The sequence below is a fragment of the Onychomys torridus genome, chromosome 12 (genome assembly GCF_903995425.1).
Source record: "Onychomys torridus chromosome 12, mOncTor1.1, whole genome shotgun sequence".
Lineage (NCBI taxonomy): Eukaryota > Metazoa > Chordata > Mammalia > Rodentia > Cricetidae > Onychomys > Onychomys torridus.
This window is the reverse complement of record NC_050454.1, coordinates 7,534,944-7,552,727: the sequence shown is the minus strand read 5'-3', so window position 1 is coordinate 7,552,727 and position 17,784 is coordinate 7,534,944. Positions and strand designations below refer to the sequence as shown.

Sequence of the window (17,784 nt, the reverse complement as noted above, 5' to 3'; positions counted from 1 at the left end):
ACATACTGATGACCACTTAAAAGTAAGAGATAATTTTAGAATTGCTTATTAACATTAACTTGGATAAAGTCTTCCTTAAATTATGAGTTATGTTTCATAGGACACTCAGACTCATTTACACCTATACCTGTTTTTCTTCGCCACTCAACAGTCCACACAGCTGAGCACTGAGATTAATATAACTTAGACTCTAAATGTGTCTGCAGGACTATACTGGAAAAATCAACTGATATCAGGTGACTGTCTTCTGTGAGCCGTGACAATGGGAGCTCCTCGGACGAGAGATACCCCTGCACCCCAGATCAGCTGTAGGAATAGTAAGTCATTCATACTAACACAAGGAAGGCAAGAGCAATGATAACTACACACAGAGAACCAAAAATTTACAAATAGAACAGTAATGGAATGAAAACACCAACACAAAGCCATCACACTACAAACATAATTTTAAAAGTGGACAAGAATTCTACCGGCTTTTAATATTGTACCAGTGGTTAAAGTTGTATGTGTGTAGCCCCAAATACATACCCACAGATAATTTATAGGCAAGTGGATATACACACATACACATAGTTTTTGGAACTTCTATATACATACACACATAACATTCACATGTACAGAGATCAAATATGTGTATATGTATATATAAACATATGTATACACACATGTTAGACATGATGTAGAAACTGGCCACTCTAAATGTAAATGTTTCGCTTAGTTTTCACTTTTACAAGTCTGAGGAATAGTAAAATTCACCTTAAAACTGAAAAAAAACTTAGTTTCATCAACAGTGACTTTCAGGGTGATTCATTTGGAACAAGGTACTACATGTACTCGTGAATAAATAACTGGAAGTGGTCATTCACTTAGAATAGTAATGCCAAAAGGAAAATCACTCCCTCTCTGCTCCACTTCATAATGAAGAGGTGCGAATGAGTGTGGATTAACCACTTTCCTGGTTTTCACATTAGTAAGGCTGGAACTAAAAGACAAATTGCAAGCATCTGGTTATATGCTCTCTTCCCATGTCAAAAATTCCCTGAGAGCATTTTGATGTTTTCTTGCTTTCCATTAGCACCATTAAAAGCTTGGTGCTACCTGTGAAATGTGTATGATGGATACAACAGGTAGGAAGGTGTAGTGACAAGTATGGACTTATCTATCTGTACACCATTGAGAAGTTACTATGATAAAATAAAAGCCATGCCTTTTTCAAGTTTATAAATATGATATCCATTACCTGAGATGAGGACAAGTGTGGTTTAGTAGCAGGAAAGCGGTATGAAACTTAATCAGTCATGAAGAACAGCTGTAGTTTGACTGTTAGTCTTGCTGAGGTGGTGGATTCAACAGACAAATAAGCAATGGAGTGAATTATCCTCAGTTGAAATAGATTTAGTCCCTGATCATATGTTTAATGGATGACAGAAAATAAAATTAAATTAAAGGAAAATCTTACTGAGAAACAGGTAATATTCCCATGCAGGTAACATATCATTAAAGGAGTTTCGAGTCACTGGGCAAAGTGGCTCCATAATGGTGAAATTTTTACAAAGAGATTAAAATAGAGGGAGGAACAGAGATGGAGGATGCGCCAGACACATCTTTACTTGCAAAGATCATCATGGCTTTAGAACTGGTGACAGACTGTAGAGACATCACTCTAACCCTTAGGATTGCCCGAGAAGCAGAACTGCCAGCCACACAGTCCCTAGGATGTTCTCATATGAGGGGCTTAGACAGTGTTCTTTATCTATCTATGAAGCCACAGCCTAGGAGGGAAGCAGGGGCTCTTCCTTCCGTGAGCCCATTTGTTCTTTTCACTCCTTCATTTTCCCTTTCATACATTTTTCAGGGATGAATAGGATAGGCCCTGCTTGTCACTGCTAGACCACCTGGGACTCTTCTTCACTGGCATGGCCACCTGCAGCTGCTTCCAGAACCTGCCCTGTGGATACTTGGATTTCTCCCCTTTCCATTTAATGACCGTGAGCACCGTCTTAGCTCTCTTCAGCTCTTTCACCTTCATGTCCTTCACAGCTTTGTACTGTACTAAAATGACGTTGATGTTGCCCCGGGAGGCCATATTTTCTAGGCCCGCCTTGAGCTCCAGGAGGGCTTGTGTTCCCTGGAGCACGTAGTTGGGGCTTAGGACAACCAGGAGGCGTCTGCTTTTCTGAATGAAGCTCAGGGTCTCATCTGTGACAACTGGGAAAGAAAACACCATGGGGATTAGTGTTGGCCAGGAACTACCTGATGTGCAGAGCTCAAGGAGCAGAGGCAGGGAAGGGCCTGGGAATGACAATCTGAGCAACTTCATCTCTGGTCCAAGCATACTGTCACTGAATGTCACTCTGCTCAGGGAAAATGACGTTATATATAAATGCCCCATGCCCAAAACATGTCCAAATAAGCTAACACCAAAATATGGTAGGCTGGGGTCACCTGGTCCTCAAAAGCACTATTTGAACAAGATGAGATAGATACATTATCCTGACACCAGTTTCTTCAAACCGTGTGTGGCCCAGCCAAACTAGACCTGGAAAGGTACCCAAGAATCATATGAAAAATCTGAAAAAACATGTACTACACAGGTTCAAAGGCCCCAAGTTTCATTTGCAGCTAACCAAAGACAAGAGCGGATTATGTCACATTTGAGGCTCTGTCTGCTGATGTGTGTTGTAGAATAGAATGATTGTTTAACTGCATAAAGATGTATTGCATTTGTTTATGTAAAGATGTTACTTTTGTTTATGCTGAATTTGTTTAACTATGTAAAGTGTTGTTTTTTTCACCTTGCCTGATTAAGGCACCTGATTGGTCTAAGAAAAAGCTGAATAACCAATAGCTAGGCAGAAGAGGGATAGACTGGGCTGGTGGGCAGAGAGAAAAGGGAACCAGCCAGCCAAACATGAAGGAAGCAGGAAAGCAGGATGAACAGTATGTAGATGAGGTAAAGGAGCCTCAGAGTAGCACACAGATGAATAGAAATAGGTTAATGTAAGCTAAAGAGATTAAAAAAAAAAAAAACTAGCTGGAAACAAGCCTAAGCTAAGGCCAAGCATTCATAATTAATAATAAGTTTTCATGTCGTGATTTGGGGGCTGGCAGTCCAAGAAAGCCAGCTATAGATGTGGACTTTCCTGATGCCAACTGATGTCACTATGTTGCTGGATTAGTAACTCAAGCAAATGCATTTTGGCTATCCGTGTATTCCCACATCAGCTCCTTTTCTCTGCTGTGCAGATGAAAGCAAAACATGGATCTTTCTCCTTAGCCTCTAGCCACTGGGAAGCCCTTCTTCAGCCACTGCTAGCTGGTGTGTTTACATTCACTAACTTGCAAAGGCTTTCTCCAAGTTGAAAAAAAAAAAAAACAAAACAAAAAACAAAAAACAAAGTGGAGAAAATGGAAATGCAGCCCAATTTTATTCAAGGGCTCTGATTAATTCCTGCTGCTAAATTCTTGGGACTAATCTATCTCCTCACAGATGCTTAAGGAAACCCACATAATCCTTCACCTGGAGGAGAGAAGCTAGCTAGCTCCAGGCAGTGCGCTGGTGTTGTGGAAACCTGTATCACACTCCCTCAGCAGTCATTTCCATTCTTAATCTTCACAGGTGCAGGCAGAAGTAATAGGGAAGGACTTGCCAATTAAAATCTAACGTGCAGCCTGGGGAAGAATCCAGGAATGGGTATGTGTTTAAATATTTCTACTGGAGGATGACCATGTATACGCATAGAAAGAGGTCCAGCAGCCAAGAGGCCTCAGGAAGAGCAGCAAGAGGAATCTGAAGGGAATAGAGCATGTAATATGCAAGAATAATTATGCATTCTTCAAAGGACTGTCAGCACCCCCATGGAAGGTCTTACCCAGATGTATACTGTGTATCTTTTAATCACTTTTCACATAGTAGATAAGATATTTTGATCGGCTTTGTGAACGAATAAATAGATGCATAAATGGGTTGGGCAAATTAAGTATCAACATGAGTAGAATTTTGCCTTTAGCCATGTAAGTGATCATTTCATGACACAATGACACTAAAGGAGAGATCTTCTGTAGAACACAAGCTCCGCCTTGGGTGATGGTTAGGCAGATAAGAAAACTGATCAACTAACTCAAAATGAGAGGGGAAAAAACTGTTCCAGGTATCAATTACCCACCCATTTCAAAAACATCTAAAACAAACAGTTAATGACGGGTGGCGGAGCTTGCTATACTCCATATGGGAGGCAGTTCACTCATTTCAGATACAAGAGTCTTATTGGAAATTGCAGTGTTGCTGACATGCTTGCTACAAAACTCCCAAATGAACCACGACTTTGTTACCGTTTGGACTTGAAAAGAGGAAGCATTGGTTTTTTTGTTTTTTTGTGTTTTTTTTTCACTAGTCACTAGTTGAAACGTTTCCTTATAAACTTGCTAGAATGCAATAGCCTTATACATTTTAAGCTAAAACTCAAACATACACACTGAAAGAAAAGGAACTACAAAAAATGAAAAGGCAGATTTGACTACTGGCTCAGAAGTGAGGCAGGGATGAGAAAGTGGCAAAGGGCATGTTGTATCAACAGGGAAACGCTCTGTTCTCTGTCCTGCAACTCTGTTCCAGTTAAATGGACTAAAACTCAGTCTTTGTAAAGAAACACTTTCTATACTTGGTCTTTGTAAAAGAAAAAAAATGTAGGAATATTAGTGTATGTCAGCCTAATGCTTCTTGAAAATCTAACTTCCAGTGCGATAGACTTCCTCAGGACTGCCTATTTTCTTACTTGGAGTTCTTAAAGATTACAATGGAAAATTTTAAACCCATCAGCTAGGCTGAATAGTGTCCACCTTACAATGTAGGTGTAGCTCTGGAAAAGATTTCCATTACTTCAAGGGGTTGTACATTCAATATCTTAAAACCATTACTGTGCTACAACCCATTCATGCACCAAAAGCTCAAGTTCCACTTTGCCCTTTAGGGTATCACTCTGGGTGCTCATGTGAAATACCTACTTCCACCAGGCAGGCTGTCTCTGTCGAAGATGCACAGCTTGTATCCAAATTCATTCTCCAAAACGCCACGGAGTGTCAGTAACACAAATTCCTCTTCTTCAGCATTTCTTGCATAGGAAACATAAATATCATACTCCTTTCCATCTAGCAAAAGGAACACAGAGCCAGAGTAAATTAGAAAAACTTCTCAAAAAAATTTTTTTTCTCTTAAGTCTGACTTCTGGGTGTTGGACATTTTCTTTCCATTTATTTATTTATTTATTTATTTATTTATTTATTTATTTATTTATTTAGCCTGTGTGAACAATGTGGCAGATTTCACTGTAATTCACAGTATTCTGGACGAATGACCATGGAGAGTGAGATTGTGTCTGATGTGTCTTCTGCTCTCATCTGAGGGAGCAGACCCTGTTGTAGCAGACAAAGACTGTTCCATGAATTAGGGGAGCAGGGATGCACACCACAGGTGCTGGTAGCTAATGCCAAACAGGAAATTTCTACTCAGTGTTCTGGAAAACTACTTACTAATACATTACAATTCTAAATTGAGAAAGAGTTTTTGAAACTGACTAAATTATACCTGAAAAGAACGAGAATTAAATTATGTTAAGATCAATATATTGATCTTTCCTAAATTTGTTTAAGAAAATTCATGAGTGGTTAGAAATATAGATTATGTGTTTCTTCCCAAGGTCTGCTGAATTAGAGTCTTATAGGGTGGGCTGTTTCTTCTTTTCTTGTACAGTACTGATTCAAATGTCTAGTTCATACTGCCAAGAAATTTCTGCCAGGAATAAACATTGGAAATATTTTTAATAGTGAGAGTGAGGTGAACGATAAATCTTAAGCTATAATGTCCACTCGAGCCACCCAGTGGTATTGTTAAAGTGTACATTCTGGTTCAGGAGGAATCATGTTTAAGATTCTCCACCTAAATGCCTTTGGATGGTCATGATGCTGCTGGTCCACACCTCTTCCCTTGAAGCCTGTGAAGGAACTTACAGCTGGACATGGTGGCACATGCCAGCAATCCCAGTACTCAGGATTGAGGTCAGCCTGGGCTATACAATGAGATACTGTGTCAAAACACAAAGGACAAAAACAAAGCAAAACAAAAGGCTGTGAACTTCCACTGTCCTATCCAGTAACCAAGAGTCACATGTGTCTGTTGACCATCTGAGTGCAGCTGTCTCTACTGAGATGTACCATGACTGCAAAGTAACATTCTGTATTTAAGGGCTGCAAAACATCTCATTAACTTTTTAATATCATTTTTATGCTGAAATAATGATGTATGAATATTGAGTCACACCCTTATTTTCACTATGCTTTTTGAACCATTGGGGGAAAAGTGTTAATTTCATTTGTGATATACATCACATTTTTTTAAAAATGTGGACAATGCTAGTCTAGATTAAATCATATTAATTAATCCATCAAGAAAGGTGAACAGTGCATACTGGAAAGATTTTTTACTAGTAAGAGCTAAAATAAAAGATAATCTTGTTAAATGCAGTGGTTTATCTGCTAAGGAAACATGCAGTCTAAAGATGATGATACAAGAGATTTGCATCCTACTTCCAGCACTCACCAAGAATTGTTTCATCTGTTCCAAAATGAGCCCGGTAAAAGAGGACCATCTCCAGCCAGTAAACATGGTAGACCACAATGAGAACCACCACCAGAAAGACCGTGGCTCCAAAACCACAGGCAAGTTCCACTGTGTACCTTGGCGGTATTACTAGAGCAAATGACAAAATAATAACAATGATGACAGTTAATTTCTACTTAGTGATTGTAGTGACCCACCATCTTCTTCAAGGCTGCATCAGCCAAGCAGCTATGTCTGCCACTTGACTTGCAAATGTTGACAAGCAGAAACAACCCAGTAACAGACCAGGCAGTGTTTCTTTAATACTAGATTGCATCCTATTTATTTACTCTTGTGTTGTTGTTGTTTATAGTTCATGGCACAGAAAGTGCTTCAAATTACTCAGTGATTTGAATAGATCCTAAATGTATAAAAAATAAAATAGGATCTTAACATTGGGAAGGATTTCCAGGAAGGTTATATTCAACTCAACACAGGGCCTTGTGCATGCTAGGCAAGCTCTACCACTGAACTATATCCAGCCATATATAAACTGAGAAGGTCCTGCTAATTAGGCTCAAACTCAAGGATCCTGCCTCAGCCTCCTGTGTACTGAGACTGCAACAATGTGCCAAAATTCCAGGTCAATGGTCGTTTTGAAAGTATTGTATCCAATGACTGATCCTTTCTTGTCGTGTTCTCCCAAGAACCCTCCCTGAAGAGAGGCCCATTATCAGAGGAGGTAATGAGCAAAAATCTTACTGTGTCTATTAATTTTGACTTCATCCTCTTTCTAACATCAATGTCAGTGAAATTTAATTCCTTTCCTTTATTTAAAAAGAAGCTTCAAAGTAGTATTTCCATTGGGTTTTGGTGAGTCTACAGAATGGTGAGTGGTATTTGGTTCTAATATTTCCTAAGCTCACAGTTCTATGACAAATACTTCAAAGACTGACTTGAACTACCTGAGATTTGACTGATTCCTTGTTATCGACTTACTTTCTTACACTGTGGATATCATAGGCAGGCTTTTAGAGTGTGACAATTTCACATTTATTAAAAAACTAGGCATTAATTCAGAAGCCCTGTTCACACTGCCTGCTGCTCTAACTAAGTTTCCAATCACTGTCCTGTCTCATTTACACTGCCCTTGCCTCTAAGGTACCAGGAAAAGCATACAGCATGCTGTGATCATAGTGTGACTTCTGGCCTGAGTGTGTCTTTCCTTTCTTTTAATTTACAAGTTCATTTGCATATGTCTTTATTTTGTATAATCTTTTACCAATAAAGCTGTCTTTCTCAGCCTGCGCTTTGTCCATAGAAATATCTACTCTTTTTTTTATTGTTTTATTTAAGCAGTTTTATTGAACTGTAGACAGTCAGTCCTTGGACACTCCTTCCCACTCCCTGCTCAATAAACTACATCTCCATAGCCTTCCAGGTGGAAACCATTTTTTGTCCATCCTACTCCTGGGGCACCTGGGATCTCAACAAACTTTTCCAGAAATAGAACTTTACTCTTTCAGGATAATGAAAGAAGCCCAAAGCTACACTCAATGGCAGAAATATCATTTTCTTGCTATATCGGCTGTGGCACTGAAGCTGAGGACTTTGAGGAGGAAACAAGGTAATTTGCTGGAAGTGAATGAAGCAGGGGTTCGTATTGGCTGGCTTGATAATGACTCTCTTGGCCTGTAGGTGCCAGATGCTTGGGGGATAAAAGGGCGAGATGATAGGACGGGATAAAAATCTAATGCAGGGGAAGCAGAAAAAGACGGGAATAATTCATTTGGTTAGTGTAAAAATTGTTATCGATGTTTGGAAAAAGCAGGTCACGTGATAGGACGACCTGGGACAAACGGAGGAAGGGGGGGGGCGGTAGGGGAGTTCTTAGAGCAGAGAGACATGATCAGCTGAACAATAGGTGCTGAGCCTCTGCTAAGCTGAGGCTTGGGAGAATTTCCTCCAGGGTGGGACTGCTAACCAGATTCTTCTCAAAGTGCACAGGTCTTTGTGGAAAGCTGCTGTGGTGTTAGATTACTGATCATATGCTGGGGGCAGGGGCTGGGAGGACTTCTGAAATGGCATTTTATTTAGCACAGGGGAGCGCAGGAATTGACCATTAGCACCTTGTTATCAGGTGTGCTCCCATGCTGGGGTCCAGTGATAATGGCCCTTTAAATGGGTGGGTACTTTTCCAAATATCAATAGAGGTCTTGCTTAATGACCAAAAGATCAACTGCCCTATCTCTCTACTGTCTCTTTTACTTTTCATAGATTTTTCAGTTTTGTTTTGTATCACCAATGATACGGCTCAGATTTACAGATTATATGTCCTGGCTTCATCTTGTTGTCAAAGACTCCCTAACAGTACTTAACTAATTGGACCCTAATATGAATAATCCACTAGGCTGCTTTTCTATGGTTCAAAAAGGCTGTCTTATAAATCAGAGTGACCTCACAGGAAAAGTGACCCTTGGTCTATATTTTATGTCCTTCCCGCTGCAAGTCTTGGCATTTGGCATAACGATTTTGCACTGATGCAATTTTAGACAAAATAGTTTCTACTCAGAAAGGAGTGATGCAATCTGACCACCCTGGACTCCTGAACTCCCTCTCTCATTGATTTCACTAAGTCTCAATTAGAATGTAGCCAAATGCTGTCATTTGCTTATTGTTACTCCCAAAATCAGAATTTACTTTGCAGTCTGTATCATAAATTGTCCCTGAAGCCCGCGTACCCAGCCAGCCATCCTCATTAAAAGAACGTGGGACCCCAGCCCTGGTCCTGTCCCCTGCTTTGGGTTCTGGCTCTACAATAAGATTTGTCCTTGGCAACCCAAATTATCTTTCTTCATTATTGTCCTTGGACTTGACACTCCCTCCAAATGCTGCCTGGACTTTCAAACGTCCCCTGCCACAGAGCTAGTCAGTACTAAATTCTGCATAATTTTTTTTAAAATTGTGGTGATGACCATTTGTCTGAAATGTTCACAAAAAGAGTGTTTTATTTAAGTGATGTCAAAACAGAGAAGGGTGAATTGATCTGCAAATCTGAGGGGCTTAGGGCTGAGGCTACAATCTCTGTCCTCTGGACCTCACCTTCGTTACCTAAAGAAGGGAGTGGTAATGAAGGAACCTGTCATTCAGAATACCTAAAATAATGCTTTTTTTTTTCTTTTCACAGTTGGAGAACTGGTAATAAGTAATATAAACCCATAGTCATTATATCCTTTTCTTTCTAATAATTACCAAAGATATTTGTTAGATTTTTGGTACAGAAAGGAAAGTCATGAGAAAGTGGTGGTTGCTCTGAGCTAGGGAGAGAAATGAGAGTCTAGACTGTTGTGTTGGGTTGAATTTCAGGGCCTAAGTAACAGAAAGAAGAGAGCAGTGTAAAAAATGAACTCTAGAAATCTGCACGAGGTTATCTTCAGTCTGTGGCCACATGCAAAGCTGTGACACTTGGGTTTGCATTTACAATGTCCTCTAAAGACCATCTAGGAAAAGGAAAACCTGTAGAAACATGTGCAAATCTGAGGGTGCCCACGGGTTCAGGTTCAGAGTGAAGACACAGTGGCTAGCCTGTGATGCCAAAATGGCTGTACCTGAGAAGTATGCCCACTCAGTCCTACCAAAAAGGGGCATGTCTAACTACTCGAACACATATTATTAAGATAATTCCGGAGGGTAGAAGGGGAGGGGGGAAAGAGAGGAGACCTGTAATGTAAACCAATTAACCACCTGCTACAATAAAACTCAACATTCTCACAAAATACATCCAATGACATAACATCTATTATGCCCAGAAAAATGATAAAACACTAGACAGCAGAAAATAAAAGGACCCATACTTAGAGACATATGAATAAGTAAAAATAGAATCCAGAATTGGCAGAGATGATTGAATGATTAGCAAAGTACTTTAAAATTCATATTAAATGTGTCTGCTGAGAGGTTTTTTGTTGTTGTTGTTTTGTTTTTTAATGAACACTTATACAGAATAAATAGGCAATAGCAATGGAGACATTCCAGTGAGTCAGAGATTCAAAACATGAAAAATATATTCTTGAAAATACCTACAAATCATTTATCATAACACAAACCACTGAAGCCTCTGTAGGCTCTGAAAAGATGGTGAGGAAATGATACACAGAAAGCATGTCCGTACATGACAACTTAGGAGAACAAGGAAGTATCCTTGAGAACAACTCAGAAAACTAAGACCAGAAAACACAATCTTAAGGAAAAAGAATAAGAGGGGAAAAAAACCACAAAAATCATAAGAATTAGTGAACTTTGGAAGAGCACTTCAAGGTGAGCCATAAAAATCATTGCATTACTATTTATTATTAATAAACAATTAGAAAACTTTAAAAATCTGATAGCATAAAATTAAAATCTTAGGAGACAAATGTGACATATACTAAAAACATAAACACTCAATTTTTTTAAGATGATGTAATAAATTACCAGAACTCTATATAAATGGAGAAGTTTGTCATCTTTATGGATTGGTAGGGCCAATATTGTTAAATCTTCAGTATTAGTCACAAATTTAATTCAGTCCCAATCAAAATCTCAGAAGAATTTTATATAGAATTGACAATCTGGTACTAAAATATGTAAGGAAAATATGTATTTTCTAAAATAGTGAAATCACCTTGAAATAGAGAAGATGGAATATAGTGTCTTATTTAGTAATTTCAAGTTCTACTAATAAAATGGTATTCAACAAAACACAGACTAGTTGATTAAAGGAACAGAGTAAGGGAATGCAGGAAGTCATAGAGATAATTAAATTTTTGACTGAACTTTCAAGACAATTCAAGAAAAAAAAGTGAGACATTCAACATGATGTTGGAACAACCATTTCTGTAAAGAAACAGAGCAAAGCCTACATCAGACTCCATCTGTAACACACGCCCACAGAACTGTGATCTGAGATGGAGCACAGGCCTAAATAGAAAGGAGAATTCTTTGAACAAAGGCCTACTATCATTTGACTTTATATAACAAAGACTAAGAGCACATAATTCAGAAAGAACTAATTCATAAAAAGAGACTAGCAAAATGAGCTCCCTCAAATTACTAAGAATTTTGCTTATGAAAACATCAACTCATGGGGCCCAGGGGTTAAGAGTACTGTCAGTCTTACAGAGGACCAAGCAGCTCTATGGTAGCTCACAGCTGTTTTTAACTCTAGTTTTAGGGGATCTGATGTCATTTTCCAGCCTCTGTAGGCACTAAGCACACACATGATACATATACACACATGCTGGCAAAACACTCATATATGCAAGTAAAAACAAATCTTTTAAAAATCAATAAATTCACAAACTGGATAAACTTATTTTTAAAATTAAAAGAAGTTAACAAAGGATGTGCATTCAGTGTATGTATGTGTGGGTGTGAATACATGTTTCTGTGTCTTGTATATATGTTTGTGTGTAGTATGAGTTATACATCACATTAAATTTAAAACAAATGATCCATCTAAAAATGACTAAAGGTTTTTAACGGCCTCACAGTAAAGATTATTAATGATCAATGAATTTACACCAAAGCCTTTATCATCACCAGTGTCTCAACTGCAGTGTGATGCAAACACTCATTTACTAAGAGGGCTAGACGCTTAACAGTTGATGAACCCAAGAGCTTGTGAGAAAAGATGGTGTATGAAGGGTACACATACTGCTACTGGCTGTGTGCAACAGCAAACTTCTTTGGCAACTGGTTTGGCAACTTCTCATATGATTTAACTCCCTAGAACCTTGCTACTCTCTGATCATAAAACAACTACACATTTGACATGTTTACTATAGCTCTCCCATATGCAGTAATTTCATGGAATGGATGAAATGTGTTGTCAATAAAACAGGGAATTCTCATTCCATGTGTTAATCTCTTCTATCATTTTTTGTTTGTTTGTTTGAGATGGGGTCTCTGTAGTCCAAGCTGGTCTTGAACATGCTAAGTAGCTGAAGCTGACCTTGAACTCCTAAACTTCCTGCTTCAGTCTCCCACATGGCAGAATTACAAGCAAGCCTGGCCCACCCTTTTGCGCTTTCTGTCATCTTTTTGATGAGGTACAGATGTAAAATCTAAGAGCTGGCCAAGTGGGTCATATGTCCTTCACAGCTTCAATATTGTCTCCACTACACTCAGAATCCAAGTTTCTGTGCTACTCAGGTGGGCTGGCAGACATCCTTGTGCATGTCTTCCACATAAAACATTATTTTACTTGTGGTTTGATCCTAGTCTTTGATAAGTTACCAATTTATGTCACCTTCACTTACTAAAGTGCATGCCTTAGAAGAAAACCCCCAAATTCTCTATAATACAGCAATCTGGATGGTAACACAACTGAAAACACCCAGCCTGCAGCAACCTAAACCCCTGAAGACCTTCATTTGGAATGCTAAATATTAAAGACTCTAAGAGGTCTTGAGTTAAAGTAATTTGATTTATTTTGTAACCAGACTATAATGATCTTCATTTGATCACAGATGCTTTTGTCAATTTATGGCTATAAAACCCTTGGAGAAACAAGAGCTAGCATTTATTGAACAGTTGATAATATGAATTAATAACAATGCTTGTTCTGAGCATTTTTGAAAACCTTTGGGGTTGTGGTATTATTTTGTCTATTTTTATGATAAAAATAATGAGGCTGGGCGAGTGCTTGACTTTTTCAGGATCAGAGAACTGGGCTGCATGGAAAGCAGGATCTCATCAGGATATCCAAGGCCACTGCACAAACACTTCATGGTGGTACTACAGTGATTCTGCAGGATCCACGGACCAAATGCTGAAGATGCAAGCATCCCGTGTATCCATGCCCATGGTGGCTTCTGAGAGAGGAGGCAATAGTACATCCTCAACAAATTCTTCAAGATTTCTCAAGAGTTATATACAATTTTTTTCTAATTTGTCACAAAACATTCAATTGTGTCCTGTTTGTTGTTTAGCTTAAGATAGATAGTTGATAGATAGATAGGAAGGAAGGATTTGGTTCCAATGCAAATGCAACAATTATAAGTCAACTTTTTCATTTTCTATATAAATGTTATAAACTGTAACACATGTGAGGGGCTAGGATGTTCCAGAATGGCATGCTTACCATGTGACATCTCTGTTAACTTTACTCTATACCACTAGAAAATATTATTCTGGAAGGGATCAATTGGTTGGGATTTGTGTTAGTGGAAAGATCCAAAGAGAAATTTAGGTAATATGTTTCAGGAGCAACAGCTCACACAAAAAGGATTTATTTATTTTAGAAAATACAGATGTGATAGCCAGAGAGGCAACTGCGCCTGGGTCCCACCGCTGGACACAGGCCACCCCAGTAGGACCTGACCAACTTGGCCCCAGTTTCCTGCCAATCAGCTGCAGGAAGGCTCCCCTTTTCCAAGACTGCAGGCAGACACTGCAATCTCCACACCCTGCCCCCACACCTATTTGCCCGAGACCCTAGCCACTTCCTGAGACACAGAGACCACACTCAAGCTTCCATCCTGCCCTGGAACTCCCATCTGGAACAGAGACCAGAGGAACTCCCATCTGGACAAGAGGAGCTCCCATCTGGACAAAATAAGGAGACCCCAGGGACTTCGCAAGACTCAGAGTCCAGCCCCCCAGCTCCTATCCCGCCAACACTCTCATCTGGACCAGCGCTCCCATCTGGCCCAGAGCTTCCATCTGGACCAGAGAGAGGCTCCCTAAATCTGTCAGCTCTCTCTGGACCAAGTACACTGATAAGACCAAGAACAAACCCAAGAGGAGATGGGCAGACGTCAAGGCAGAAGTACATACAACAAAATAAAGAGCAATACAGCATCACTAGAACCTAGCCCTTCTCCAACAGCTAGACCTGAACATCATGGAATGGAAGAAGAAGAAGAAGAAGAAGAAGAAGAAGAAGAAGAAGAAGGAGGAGGAGGAGGAGGAGGAGGAGGAGGAGGAGGAGGAGGAGGGGGAGGAGGAGGAGGAGGAGGAGGAGGAGGAGGAGGAGAAGAAGAAGAAGAAGAAGAAGAAGAAGAAGAAGAAGAAGAAGAAGAAGAAGAAAACAACCTTATAAGTAACATCATGAAGAGGCTAGAGCCTTATATAGAAGAAATTTTAAAAAAAAGTAGAGAAACAGACAAACAAAAAATGGGAAGAACGCTATAAAAAACTAGAGGAAAGGACAACTACAGCAGAAGAAAACAATAAATCCTTGAATGAAAATCATGAAAAAGCAAGGGAGACAATCCAAGATCTGAAGAGGGAAATAGAAAAAATGAAGAAGACACTAGCAGAAGGAATGTTGGAAATAGAAAATTTGAGTAAACAAACAGGAACTTCAGAGGCAAGTATAACCAACAGAATGCAAGAGATGGAAGAGAGGATCTCTGGTGTTGAAGATACAGTAGAAGAAATAGATTCATCAGTCAAAGAAAACACTAAAACCAACAAAGTCATGACCCAAAATGTCCAAGAAATTTGGGACACCATGAAAAGACCAAACCTACGAATAATAGGAATAGAGGAAGGAGAAGAATACCAACTCAAAGGCACAGAAAATATATTTAATAAGATCATAGAAGAAAACTTTCCCAACTTAAAGAAGGAGATGCCTATGAAGATACAAGAAGCCTATAGAACACCAAACAGACTAGAACCTACAAAAAAGTCACCTCACCACATAATAATTAAACAACTAAACGTACAGAATAAAGAAAGAATATTAAGGACAGCAAAGGAAAAAGGCCAAGTGACTTATAAAGGCAAACCCATCAGAATAACACCCACTTTCTCAATGGAGACTTTGAAAACCAGAAAGACCTGGACAGATATAATGCAGACACTAAGAGACCATGGATGCCAGCCTAGACTAATATACCCAGCAAAACTTTCAATCATCATAGATGGAGTGAACAAGACCTTCCAAGACAAAACCAGATTTAAACACTACTTATCCACAAACCCAGCCCTACAGAAAGCACTAGAAGGAAAATTCCAATCTAAGGAAGGCAGATACACCCATGAAAACACTGGCAATAGATAACACCACAGCAGTAAACCCCAAAGAAGAGAAGTACACACACACTACCACCAAAAAATAAAAATAACAACAGGAATGAACAATCACTGGTCATAAATATCCCTTAATATCAATGGACTTAATTCACCTGTAAAAAGACACAGACTAAGAGAATGGATACGAAAACAAGACCCATCTTTTTGCTGCATACAAGAAACACACCTCAAATTCAAAGACAGACACCTCCTAAGAATAAAAGCCTCGGAAAAGACTTTCCAATCAAATGGTCTTAAGAAGCAAGCTGGTGTAGCCACCTTAATATCCAGCAAAATAGACTTCAAACTAAAATCAATCCAAAGAGATGATGAAGGACATTACATAATCATCGCAGGAAAGATCCACCAAGATGAAGTCTCAATTCTGAACATTTATGCCCCAAACACAAGGGCACTCACATATGTAAAACAAGCATTACTAAAGCTTAAATCACAAATAAAACCCCACACATTAATAAAGGAAGAGTTCAACACCCCACATTCACCCCTGGACATATCGGCCAAATTGAAACTTAACAGAGACATAAAGGACTTAACTGATGTTATGGCTCAAATGGACTTAATTGAGAACTACAGCCACCCAAACAAAAAAGAATATACCTTCTTCTCAGCACCCCATGGAACCTTCTCTAAAATCGACCACATACTTGGCCACAAAGTAAATCTCAATAGATACAAAACAATTGGAATAACCTCCTGTGTTCTATCAGACCACCATGGTTTAAAGTTAGATTTCAACAACAGAAAAAACTACAGAAATCCTACAATCTCATGGAAACTGAATAATGCTCAACTGAATCAACAATGGGTCAAGGAAGAAATAAAGAAAAAAATTTAAGAATTCCTAGAGATAAATGAAAATGAATACACCACATACCCAAACTTATGGGATACTATGAAAGCAGTGCTAAGAGGGAAATTCATAGCACTGAATGCCCACATAAAGAAGCTGGAGAAATCTCACACTAGTGACTTGACAACACACCTGAAAGCCCTTGAACAGGAAGAAGCAAAGTGTCCCAGGAGGAACAGACGCCAGGAAATTATCAAATTGAGAGCTGAAATCAATAAAATAGAAATAAAGAGAACAATTCAAAGGATTAATGAAACAAAGAATTGGTTCTTTGAGAAGATCAACAAGATACACAAGCCCTTATCTAAACTAACCAAAAGACAGAGAGAGAGCATCCAAATTAACAAAATCAGAAAGGAAAAGGGGGACATAACAACAGACAATGAGGAAATCCAGAGAATCATCAGGTCATACTTCAAAAACCTCTATGCCACAAAACTGGAAAATCTAAAAGAAATGGATAAGTTTCTGGATAGGTACCACATACCTAAATTAAATCAAGACCAGATAAACCATTTAAATAGTCCAATAACCCCTAAGGAAATAGAATCAGTCATTAAAGTCTCCCAACCAAAAAAAGCCCTGGACATGATGGTTTCACTGCAGAATCCTACCAGATCTTCAAAGAAGACTTAATACCAATACTCTTTAAATTGTTCCACACAATAGAAGCAGAAGGTATATTACCAAACTCCTTCTATGAGGCTACAATTACCCTGATTCCTAAACCAAACAAAGATGCAACAAAGAAAGAGAATTACAGACCGATCTCCCTCATGAACATTGATGCAAAAATACTCAATAAAATTCTGGCAAACAGACTCAAAGAACACATCAAAACAATTATCCACCATGATCAAGTAGGCTTCATCCCAGGGATGCCAGGGTGGTTCAACATATGAAAGTGCGTCAATGTAATACACCATATAAACAAACTCAAAGAAAAAAACCACATGATCATCTCACTAGATGCAGAAAAGGCATTTGACAAAATCCAACACCCCTTCATGATAAAGGTCTTGGAGCAATCAGGAATACAGGGAACATACCTAAATATAATAAAGGCCATCTACAGCAAGGCAACAGCCAACATCAAATTAAACAGAGAGAAACTCAAAGCAATGCCACTAAAATCAGGAACAAGGCAAGGCTGTCCCCTCTCCCCATACTTATTCAATATAGCACTTGAAAATCTATCCAGAGCTATAACACAACATAAGGAGATTAAGGGGATACAAATTGGAAAGGAAAA

The 17,784-nt window shown here is 39.0% G+C and overlaps 1 protein-coding gene across 5 annotated transcripts in view; it reads right to left on the bottom strand.

The window, feature by feature from the left end:
• The window catches only part of LOC118593803 (interleukin 1 receptor accessory protein), a 148,645-nt gene that overhangs the window by 13,417 nt on the left and 117,444 nt on the right, over positions 1-17,784 (bottom strand). For 4 of the 5 annotated variants that reach the window (XR_004946308.1, XM_036203378.1, XM_036203377.1 and 1 more), the window contains exons 9-10: positions 6,596-6,745; positions 5,005-5,148 (exon numbers count right to left, since the gene is read on the bottom strand). Coding sequence is in view for 4 of the 5 variants with exons in the window: in XM_036203378.1 (XP_036059271.1) it covers positions 5,005-5,148; positions 6,596-6,745 (294 nt within the window). In the remaining variant the exon portion in view is untranslated. Of the gene's footprint in view, positions 1-618; positions 2,209-5,004; positions 5,149-6,595; positions 6,746-17,784 lie in introns of those variants that run through there. The other variant, XM_036203380.1, reaches the window with a different exon arrangement.